Here is an 11,843-nt window from a genome sequence, read left to right as displayed (position 1 = left end):
TGGCTTTTTAAGTCCCTCCAACCCTTTGAGTCAATATAATCATTACAACTGTTGGTTTTCAACACATAAAAGTACGTTTTGCTGCTAAACAGATCTCATTCACCCTGATGGAGCCATTTGATGCTACCTGAATCATGTGACCTGGATTATAAAGGGTTTAATGGGTCTGTAATAAAAACTTTCTGTTGGACACTCACCTGTTGTCACGGTAGCATGGAGGCGCTGTGGTTTATTATATTGGTTTATGATTTTTTACACAACTTGTCAGGACCGGGGGAAAATGATTTTGCTTAATGAAAAGACGAGTAATATGTGATCTTTAAGCAACTTAACCCCAGCTCATGGCAAAGGTAATTATTAGACTAATTTCCCCCAGTGTACTGTAATGATATATTTTAAATTAGGTGCAAAACATCTCTGTTCCGAGAGATTTTTGAAGATGGGGTTATTTTTCATTCAGTTCAATTCATTCACTGTTAATGTTGACAGGCTGAGGTTATCTGGTAAACCTGTGGAAATTAACAGGAAGACCAAAAAGGAGAAAGTCTGAAAAATGTGTTTTATTATGTTTATACAGCATTTTGTTATAAGTATACATTTTATGTTTAATTCACAAAATTTTTATAACATATCCCTTCTGCTTCTTAGGTGAAATAAGTCACAAGCCACAATATGACCTTTATCATATCAGAAAAGAGCAACTTTATGGTTTTATGATGACTGTCTTCATGGGTTAATTAGCTGAGTTTGGCAGGGTTAAATAGTAAATTTATACTCAAGTGGTCTTTTAATTGGACACATACAAATAAAATAAAAAAGACAGTTACAGGCATGAAAACAACTTAAGCTGTTGGGAAAACAGTTGATGTCACCCTGCTCTTCTCTGCAGCAGCTGGTTCTGTCAGTCCTCTTATTATCTGCTCTCATTTAGATCAAAATAGTATGTGCACTGGGCATCGCTGTGTGTTCACACTTCATTCAAGCAGACGCGTCACAGGCGACAAAGCATTTTGTCGCTGTTATTCTGTGATGAGGGAAATTAAAAACATGTGGGCGCCAGCCTCAGATGAGCTGTCAGGAGACGGAGCAGAGAACAGTTTGTTTTTAAATGCTACCCCACACATTATGGACTAGGACAAGTCATACAGGCGTTATAGAAAATTAACTGAGGGAAGCAAAAGAGAACATGATGTAGAAGTACACCCCAACCAGCACTTATTAACTTTATACTTGCTACGATTGTTATCGTAAGTCCTGTGAACCACGAGTGAAAAGCTGCATCTCAGAGCACAGGCTTTTACAGCCTTTATACGTCCATACGTTTTTACAGTGTTACACTGTGAGACAGAGGAGAACCATGACCCTATCACCAGATTTAAGTAAAATAACTGAAATGAAAACCATATTATGCATCTGGGACTCCCACCCTCTTTCCAACTAACCTTATGCTCCACATTAATAGTTGTTCCATTTAAGTGTTAATGTCTGTTTTCACAAATACACTCCCTCTCTATCATTTTCAACCATAGAGCAGAACTGATTAAAATAAAAGCTCAGTGCTTGCTAGCCAGTGAGTCATGATTCATCAGTGGAAGAGAGACTTGGCGCTGTTGCAGCCTGTGACGTGTGCAAGCCCAAACCTACTGTGTCTTAAAATAACAGAGATGCACAGGAACAGACCAGATTGTTCTTTATCAGCTGCATCTGTGGCAAAACCAACACTCAAAAGGCATGCACTGGGTTATTCTGCAACTTCTAAAATATGCTCATTTGGTCATCAACCTGCCCTTTCCAAACAGCCAAGTTGTACATACTAGGAAAAAAAATCTTCCAAAGGGAAAAAGAAAAGAATCTGTAAAACTCAAACACTAACAGCATCAGTCCAAACAGAAAAAAACAAACAAGAAACAAAGATATATTACAAGTTCTGTTAGCAATAACTTATTTCACATCATGCAATAACAAAAGTAAAATTAAGAAACACAGATTAGGGATTAGTTTCCCTCCCTTGTTTCCTCAAATGTATTGGCAAGCAGGTTAATGTGCATTCTGGTTTGGTTGTTCTCTGGATCTTTTTTTTTTTTTTTAGGGTGGCACTTGAGTTCTTCTGATATTGTTGCTGTTTTTTTTCCTTGATGAGGTAAAAATGATAGACTGAAGTACTGGGATGATGATGACAGGATAATAGAGAGGAGGGAGCAGGAAATGAGACAAGCTCAGACGTCCACCCAGCTCTGCTCCACAATGGCCGTCACCCTCTTCTCGTACTCCCTCTTGTTTTCCTGATAGAGCTGTGCGGCCTGACTGTTGGCTGGGCTGTTGGGGTTTGGCTCGTCCAGCAACGACTGTGGACAATAAGGAAGATTTTAGAAAAATATTCACCTGTCCTGGACTTTATCAGCATAAATGACCAAAACAGATGCTCTGAATGGAACGTTGACAGTGTTTATACAAAAATATAAAAACAAATTGTTATAAAGTTATGAGGAATACTGCTTCTCATTTATTCTCGTCTCTCATACCTGAAGTGTCTCCCTTTGGAACACAGGCTGCACTGAAACATCAACTTCCATAAACTACCTTAGATAATTGGGCAATGCTTTAAGGACAGTGCAAGTAGAGAAGCCTGCCATGCCTGCTTGAGGGAGGTTTGTTGTGGCATTTTGCTGCAGTGCTGTTCTGTAAACCAAGATAATCTTGATTGTCTTTATGCTGCCACAGGTAGTAGAATCACAGAGTCCATGCCAGCTCGAGAGAAATCACCAGGATTTCTTTCTGAGTGGAAACTTTCCCATGTACATTGGTGATGAAACAGCATGTGTGACACCATTCAGACTCTAAGTTGTTGTGCACCCTGTACATACTAATGATTACAAACGTCACCAGCTATCCCTGCCTACTCAGGGGATACATATAGAAGACACTCCTTTCTTTCCTAATATATAAAAACTGTCAATATAATCATTCATGTGATGCACAGTCTGCACGACTAATTGCTTGTGTCAGAGTCGTGTTGTAGAAATGCTGCTCCTGTCATATCATTATGCCCAAACTGTAGTGAGGACAGATGTGTGTGTTTGTTTGTAGTCTGTGTACAGATCTGCTGAAGGGAGTTTTTTATCATTATTATTTATGTTAAACCAACCAACCTGGATGGAGGTGAGTATGGACGACACATCATATGTGGGGCTCCAGCGATTCTGAAGGATGTCTAAACATATACTGCCGTCTGCGTAAACTGGAAAACAGACAACACAGTCAAGTTTCAAACCAGTTTGTGGACTGAATGTTAAATATAAACATGCTCTTTTAACAAACAGATGGTGAAGATTGAATTGAAGCATCTAGATGAAGAACTACACGCAAAAAATGTTTACTTCACACACCAATAACTCAACTGCAGATGTTGGTTGTGAACAGAATTAATAATAAAAAGATATGTTGCTCTACTTGCAAATGTATTGTTTAAATGAGCATAAATGTGCAGGTTGGAGAGTGCTGTGTGCAGCTGTACTTCTTACCATTTGGGTGAAACATTCTGGAGACAAACCGAACTGTGGGAGGCTTGTTTGGGTACTCCTCTGAAAACTCTATCAGAAGCTTAAATGTTCCTGCAGAGACAGAGGAGGGGAGGAAGACGGTGAGATGAAGAGAGGACAACAGAAAGAGGGAGGGAGTGTGCTCAGGGGTGCACAAGTAATTTTGTGAGGAGAATACAGATGTGAAGCATCGAGGTGGTCAGAGAAAGCGAGAGAAATAATTATGTTGCTAAAAATACTGTCGGTTCAACTAGAAAGAGAAGCCAAGCTTTCACTGAGGCAGAGATGTGGATGCTGAAGATTAAAAGGAGAATAAAAAGGAAGGAGTTGACTAACGAGGAAGAAATAAACCCTGAGTCAGCACTTTTAATGGTCCACACCAATCATAATTACAGACAGAAGAGTGTGTGTCTTTGTGGTTGGATGTGTGCGTATCCCCTGTTTATTCAGTTATTTACATAGCACCAAACACGAACACGGTTCAAATTTTATATATATACACACATACATATAAGTCAGTTTTTCCTCTCCATTGTCACCTAGTGCTGCTCAAGGGGGATTTGCTGTTTTTGTTTTTATATTTATATTTATAGTGAGAGAGAGAGAGGTTTATATATATATATATATATATATATATATATATATATATATATACATACATACATACATACATACATACATACATACATACATACACACACACACACATATACATATACATATATATAAACAAAAACAGCAAATCCCCCTTGAGCAGCACTAGGTGACAATGGAGAGGAAAAACTGACTTTAACTCAGGGTGGTCGGCCATCTGCCTCGGCCAGCTGTGGTGAGTGGGTAGTTATCTGAACACGTTTAATATTCACAGTTACTGGAACTGTTAGGTACCAAGTCCATGAATGAGATAAAAATATAAACTGATACTGAACTGAAGGATGCAGGAAAATAATAAAGTTGTGATGTTTAAAATCTGAGTATGCAAACAAGTTCCATTGTTTGTGTATTACTCTGCACATGCTCTACACATTGCATATTGCTAATATGGAAAAGTGGTTGACCGACTAGAGGTCTTTGCATCACTAGGAGAAAATAAATTATTATAATAATAATATATTTTAAAAGATCGGTGGCTTTTCAATTTACAGGTGGGATAGTTGCAGCGTTGTCTTGCTGGTGGTTGGTAGCTTCACCATAAGTGTTCAACACAGACAACCAATGGTAAAAGTTTTTGTGCCATTGTAGTGCCAGTAATAAAGCTTAATAAGAATTAATCATTTAATAATTTCCTGTTGTTCAAAACAAAGAGTTTAGTCTAAAGCCTCATCCTCTGTCCAGTATCATAAACGTGCGTAGTGAGTTGATGTTTATTCTGTGATATAAACTGAGCTTCCTGGACCATATTTAATGTCTCACACTCATGAGATGTCCTGAAGCAGGACTGATGTCTGTCTGAACGCCCACTAGTGTAACACCAGAGACCACCAGTGTGCACACACTGTAATATGTATTAATATAAAAACAGTCACTGATCATTCCTCTTGTTCATACTGGTCTTTAAAACATCTAATTCTGCAGCTCTTTCAGTCAAATCACCAAATTCCACTGTTTTCTTTTCTTTTCACTGCAGCTCAGCACAGAAACAGTGTCCTGGGAAACAAATGCAATGTTGTGCAGAGAAATAATCTAACTTTGGAAGATATTACAGCCATTTCCATTAAGAGTTCATTAAAAAATAATTTTCACAAAGGCCGTTGTGGAAAGATAAACAGTTCTAACAAGCTACAGCTACAGTTTCAATGTTCATCTGCACACTTGACTATTCTTTTGAGACAACTCACTGATCCTATCTTTTCATATCTGTGATTATTTTAATAACAACCAACTAAAGAGCTAAACAGAAAAGGGGAAATTAAAAAAATGCTACAGCTCTTTAAAATCATGTCACCATGTCATTATAAATTAAATAGGATTCTGGGATTATAACATGTATTTCATACTGAAAACATCTCTTAACTATTTTAAATAATTCTAGACCTTATATTGCCAGAGCTTAACTCCCTGCTGTTTTTTATTATAGTTTTGTATTTACAGTACTATTTATAGGTGTGATGTTTCTGAGTGTGTGATTTTGTGCTCAGTCAGATGGATTGCTTGGGTGTGTAACCCACCATCACTCTCAGACGTTTGGCTTTTCATATTTTACATCTGCTGCAGCCCAAGAGACTGCGATAGATGGACTGCATGAGGCAGCTCTACAATAATAACAGTGCAGGAGAAAGTGAAATCAAATCCAGAGCTTGGATAGATGTGCTTCCACAGAGCCTGCACTTTATGGACAAGATTAATCAAAATGGAGAACTTACCGTCTTCAAATGGCGTTCCCACAGGCCTGCAGAAGGCAAAGAGAGAGAAATTAAATTATTACCAAATGCCTTAAATTCCCAGTGCTACCAATAAAAAAAAAAACAATCTTTACTGTTTAGGATTTAAGGGCTACTCTACACAGACACCTGAGTTTTTATCAGCTCACTACATTTACACACATACTGTAGTGTGTGTAAAGGGGTCAAATAAAACAGCTGCCCCCTTGTTTTACATTTCTGGCAGCTTCCACTTTGACTTTGAATTCGATAAGGAACGGCCTATTTTTAGATTCTCTGTTAAACCTTGTTGCTTCCTGTTTGGTTTTAAATTACTTCTGGCTACACAATTTGCTTATGTTCCAACCATTTTATTACTTTGAGTTTTGACTTCATACAACCAGTGCAACTAGCGTACAAATAACTTGTAACTTGGTTTTCATGATTCATTTTCCCTTTAATTACACTTTAGGTTATGCACCAATAAACAAATCTGCAACTATTTTGGTCTGTTTTTTTAAATCTATTCCTTCCTTCCTTCCTTTCACCCTCTGTTCTTTCTTCCATCAGTCACTGGATCTCTACACGCTGATTTTTCAGCCTGCTCTGTGCCACAATCAGAGCTGTAATCAGAAATATTTTTAAAAAGCAGGAGAACATGGAGAACAGCAGGGTGGGTGTATGGGGGGGGGGAAGACTGTGCATCACAATCACAGTGGCACAGCAAAGACAACAGGGCGGAGTTGGATTTAGAGCATGACTCACCCAAAAATAACAGCATTCCAAAGCATGATATTGTTCTCTGATGGTGCCCCGCTCACACCGGTGGGAGGATCTTCTTGAAGTCTGGGTAAGACGGAGAGAAATAAACATGGTAAGGGAAGACAGGAAGGAGACATGGAAAGGTGGATAGTAAGCAAGAAAGAAATAGAGCACAGAGAAAGAGATGAAAAGAAGCACAAAGACACAAAAACCAAAAAAGAGATGGAGAGAAAGAAAGACAAAGATGGGAGAGTGTGAGGGTTTTGATTAACACCTTGACTGCAGGATAATTATCAGTCAAAACATGAACTGCTGTATCAACATGACTTCAGTAGGCACACTGTCCTGCTACCAGTTAGCACAAGCTTTACCATTCGCACTAATTTGAGGCGCTGCTGTGGTACATGAGCATCCGATAAAGATAAAGACAAAGACGATGCACCCAGAGGATTTTATATCAATAAATGTTGTCAGTCCCTGTTGATGCTCTATACAGTATGAAAACTATTGAGACATGGTTGTTTCCCTAGAAAGGAGGTGAGATGTTTTACATTTCAGCACGGGTGTGTTTGAAATAAACAAACTTATAAGTTACTGAAATCAACATGAGGATAATAAATCTCAACTACAGAAACACCATGACATCAGATATAACTAAATGCTTTTTACAGACTTTCAGTCTGTAAAGTTTCACTTTACAGTCTGCTTGACTGTTACAAATGTAAAGATTACGTGTTAAATTAGTTACAACTGATGCTATTGGCATAATCAGTTAATCTGTTGATTTTCTTTTTTCAATTATCAGATTAACCAGTCAGTCAATTAGATGTAAGAAATTACTGAGAAATATCAGAGCCTGGAGGTAAAGTCTGCAAATTATGAGAATTTTGATTACTTAGTCGTTATGGTTTCAAATCACTGTGTTTGGGTTTACCATTTCTAAAAACACAGGATGAGTACAAGTCTACTTTGTGACGTTTTAGAGCTAAAATGATTCATCATATCCCCCAAATAATAGTTGGATTCATCAAATAATAATGTAAATACTCATTAGCTGTAGCTCCACGAAGGAAACGGCCCAAATGCCACAGCAACAACTGCCTAGGAACAAATACATCAACTAATAAAAACACAGAAATCACAGGTCAACATTTGACATAAATGAAACAGCTGTCTGATTTGGTAAACTGTGGATAAAACAAGACTCTGCTGGATCGGGCACATGTGACAAACAGACATTCTCTCTTGATTAAATTTAGGTGTCACAATAAATGTCTAATCCCCCACCATCACCAACATGTGAGCCGACTCTGGAATCACCACCAACTATTTAGGCCTGCAATCCCATGCCTGGTGTAAAAGCTGGCTTAATAAGAGCTTACAGCTATGAAACAAGGTAGGCTGATTTGGGTGTCTGTGTGCGAGAGCAGATCCATGTAAACGTCCCAAGCTGGGGACAGACCCACTGCAATTAACCTCATTTACCATAATCTGCTTGAGAGCTCTGCTGGAGGAGGGATGCTCCACTGGATAGACACAGTAATAGTTATATTATTTTACTTGGAAAATGAGGGTTACAAACAAGCCGAGGAAGCAGTGGGTCAGCCTTCAACTTAAACTTAATTAATCATCATTTATCAAAAGTTACTCTTCACCAGCCTGAAAAATTATTACTTTATGCTGTCCGTTTTCTCATTATAAACAAATGTGACTAGCTTCCAACTATTGCAAAGCTGAACTCGCTAAAATATAAAAAGAAAGTGAAAGTATTTAATTGTATGGTTACTAGTTTTACCACTGATTCTAAAAATACATTTAGAGACAACATTCAGGCGATGTTTTCCTTGAATATTATCTGAAGGAATTCTTTACCAAAAAAGGTTTTGATCTGCAAAGAGCCAGTTCACGTCCAAAGTATGAAGCCCTAACATCACACAAGTGTCAGTGTTCAAGCAATTACACAGCTCAGTTTGAAGACACATATTGTGCAAATAATTTGACTTACAGATCAAACAAGGGGGTTTAGGCAATATCACGCAAGGCTGAGCTCAATCTGCCAGCCTTGGCGAGGACCCACAGGTTGATCCACTAATGTGCCATTGTGTTTTCCTTTGTGCCTCAGTGCGTTACAGTGCACCACCTGGGAGACTTGCACAGCGGAGTAGAGTTACAGTGACACTTTATCTGTCCTGCTTCTTAGTAGACTAGCTTAGCATCGTTTTATCCACTGACAGGTGTGTGAATTCAGCACAAACACCTACTGTGGGATGCCATATGGAGCAAGACAACAGATTGGGAATAGCAGGTTTTACAAGGCCCTCTTGCCAGGTGTTACTCTCCTACGAACCCAAACATATTCACAGCATGACTTGATATTGTCATTTAAACAAGGAAGGTGCAGGGGCTGTTTATCTCCACTAACTTCATTTAGAGGAAGCAAAGGAAGCAGTAGCATGCATGAACACTGAAGCTGAGCTCACTCCGAGTGGAGCAACACCTGGAAGCCACGTTGCTGCTAAAAGGAGGTTGAAACCCGAAATCTTAGCTGCCTGTTAACTGCTGCTGTGTTTTCATGCAGCACATTTAAAACCCGGATCCTGCAGACTGCTCTGGGTAATTAAGACAAATCCTGTCGCAATTACGTTCAAATCGAGACCAATTTGAACAAGACAAATGGTTTAACTAATAACTCAGGATGTCCACAAGTGTTTTTATCCACCCAAAATAAATCTCTAGTGAAACCGGTCCAACGTTACCGCAACAAACAAACCAACCGGCCAGGAGTGGAAGGACCAACGTTGTTCTCTAGATACAAACCCTGTATAAAGCCGAGCTGTCGTCTTATAACAGAGCACCAAAATAACCCAATAATGCCTTTGCTAATCAGACAGTTGTCAGGTAATGAGACAGTCTCTTTCAAATGGTTCTATTTTCCAGTCTAGCTTCCTAAACACAAGCTAGGCTATTCTCTGCACCAGCGGCTAACGCTAAGCTAGCTACCGATAGCTTCACCGGCTAACGTTGTTAGCTACACACAAACACAAGAGATGACAGACGGAACGCTACTATACCTTTTAAAATCTCTCATAAGCCGTCTCCTTGCTGGGGTTGACATTATTGGAAATGTGTAAAGAAAACAGCCTAAACCGTGCTGATAAAGCGACTACCGTTGCTAACACGGCTCCTTCCGCTTCTAGCTTGTTCTTTTCTTCTTCTCCCAAAACAACTGGCTCGGTGCGAGCGGTGACGTCGCTGCTCACACTGATCCAGATCCTGATCCAGATCCAGATCCAGATCCAGATCCAGGTCCAGATCCAGATCCAGATCCAGGTCCAGATCCAGATCCAGGTCCAGTCCGTTTACTGAGGCTCCTCCAACGCTGCCGGTGTTCAGATGTTCAATCTGACGCTCCCCACATGTTCTCCTTCTGTTGGATCTGTGTGTACAGTATATACAGTATATACTGCATATGGGGAGTTCAGCAAGCACACAAATAACAATAATGATGGTTTAATGCATGAATGCAAAATCACCATAACTAAATAACTGAGTCACTGTGGCTTTCTGTGATTAGTTCATACTGTAAGATGAGATAAGACTCAGATTTACTTTTATAAATATCCCTGAAATCATCCAGTAAAATACTAGTCTGTCCCTGTGATAGCCTGACAATAGGTCTTGGGCCTCAAGCACCGCTTTCAACATGATAATTAGAACATGTCCATGATATGAGTGTAAAGTATCATCTCATGATGTGTCACAGGAGATTTTCTCATCTCTTGTAGCCGCAGTCTCTGCTTCTAGTTAAACCCTGTATTTAAACCTCAGTATTTTAAACAAAGCAGGTTCTCGTCTTTTCAGTGACTTCTTTACCACCACATATTGAATATGACAAGTTTGTGTACTTGTTCAGTTACTTATGAACTTTTAAACCTTCAGCCCTATGTGTTACCAGGGCTGCATCTCCGATACAGTGCTTCCTCTATTGATTCTTTAATGTAGCACTAGGAAATTGCATTTGAATGCAGCTTCCATTATGTGATCATGACATGCACACTTTTCCCTGAACCTTTTGATTTTTTCACAGTAGATGTAGATGGCTGCCTGGTCTCCAGGTCTGTGCCCAACAGGTATCATTTCTATTGTTACATAAACAGTGTCTTTGATACCCAATATTAAGTCTGTAAAGGTTAAATTATGAGCCTCATTTTCTCACTGACCTGTAATATTCTCAAAGGTTACTGAAGCATGTCTGAGACCTTGGTGACTTAACACAGATAGCATTCATTACACAGATAAAGGAATATACAGATAATGACTGCGTCTGTTGTCATGGTAACAGCATCACTCATTTTCTAACTTCATGGAGGCACACATGACGAGGTGCAGGCCAGCGTGAGCCTCAGTGGAGTTCATCAAAGTTAAAGCACACACATAACTGTTTTATTCAAAACACAGATCACAGCTGTTCTCATATCTCCTGCTGCCGTGAGATCAACATCTGATAAGGTGAGTACAGCATGGTGTAGTTGTGGAGGTGTTAAATTTAAATTGACTAACAGTATCATTCATACAGTACCACATCACCTGATGTGATCAGTTAAAGTAGATGACTTCTGCGAGGATGACAGGTAAAAATAAAAATGCATGTGCACCAGTCCAAAAATCTACTCAGCAATAAATCTAGATAATCTGTGTGTAGCTAATGCGAAAAAATGAAGTGATTTTAAATCATGTGACTTTTATGCTGCAACATTTGTAAAATACAATTAGACTTTGCTTCAAAAAAGAAAAATAGACCTGTACAAAAGTGACGAAAATAGCCAAAGAACAAATGACTCGATGTTTGTCAGGTCAAAAAGTGTAACAACACAAAATGTTGACCTTTTGGGCTCATTTTAGTACCAGATGTAAAGTTTCCTACACAAGCTCCTGGATATGCTAGATGTTTATAGTTCCCTTGAAAAAGAAAAGAGATAATCTGAAATATACATAACAATCTAATTTTACTTTCATAAAATAAGAAATGCATTCAGTCATGATTTTTCCCGTATGTGAATAAAGTTGCATAAAACAAACAATCAAAATAATCAAAAATAATCAGCAGATTAATCAATTTATGAATAAACATAGTTATTAACTCTAGTTTAATTTGTTGCAGTAATCAACCAAGACCAAGACC

The 11,843-nt window shown here is 38.8% G+C and overlaps 1 protein-coding gene across 1 annotated transcript; it reads right to left on the bottom strand.

Annotated features, from left to right (window-relative positions):
- Positions 1-545: 545 nt before the first annotated feature.
- On the bottom strand, positions 546-9,897 carry ube2b (ubiquitin-conjugating enzyme E2B (RAD6 homolog)). Its single transcript, XM_026372878.1, has 6 exons — positions 9,733-9,897; positions 6,665-6,745; positions 5,903-5,928; positions 3,522-3,611; positions 3,150-3,238; positions 546-2,345 (listed from the first exon to the last, which is right to left on the bottom strand). The coding sequence occupies exons 1-6, from the start codon at positions 9,774-9,776 to the stop codon at positions 2,217-2,219; spliced, it is 459 nt and encodes a 152-aa protein (XP_026228663.1). The 5' UTR covers positions 9,777-9,897; the 3' UTR covers positions 546-2,216.
- Positions 9,898-11,843: the final 1,946 nt, after the last annotated feature.

Source organism: Anabas testudineus, chromosome 14 (genome assembly GCF_900324465.2).
Source record: "Anabas testudineus chromosome 14, fAnaTes1.2, whole genome shotgun sequence".
Lineage (NCBI taxonomy): Eukaryota > Metazoa > Chordata > Actinopteri > Anabantiformes > Anabantidae > Anabas > Anabas testudineus.
This window is presented reverse-complemented; position numbering and strand designations above follow the sequence as displayed.

Bases quoted from the DNA above. Each gene is read 5' to 3' on its own strand.
- ube2b (XM_026372878.1), bottom strand. From the start codon at position 9,776: ATGTCAACCCCAGCAAGGAGACGGCTTATGAGAGATTTTAAAAG. The intron at 3,612-5,902 runs GTAAGTTCTCCA...CTGTCTCTGCAG, and splicing joins GGGAACGCCATTTGAAGACG to GAACATTTAAGCTTCTGATA. The intron at 2,346-3,149 runs GTTGGTTGGTTT...TATTGTCCACAG, and splicing joins CCATACTCACCTCCATCCAG to TCGTTGCTGGACGAGCCAAA.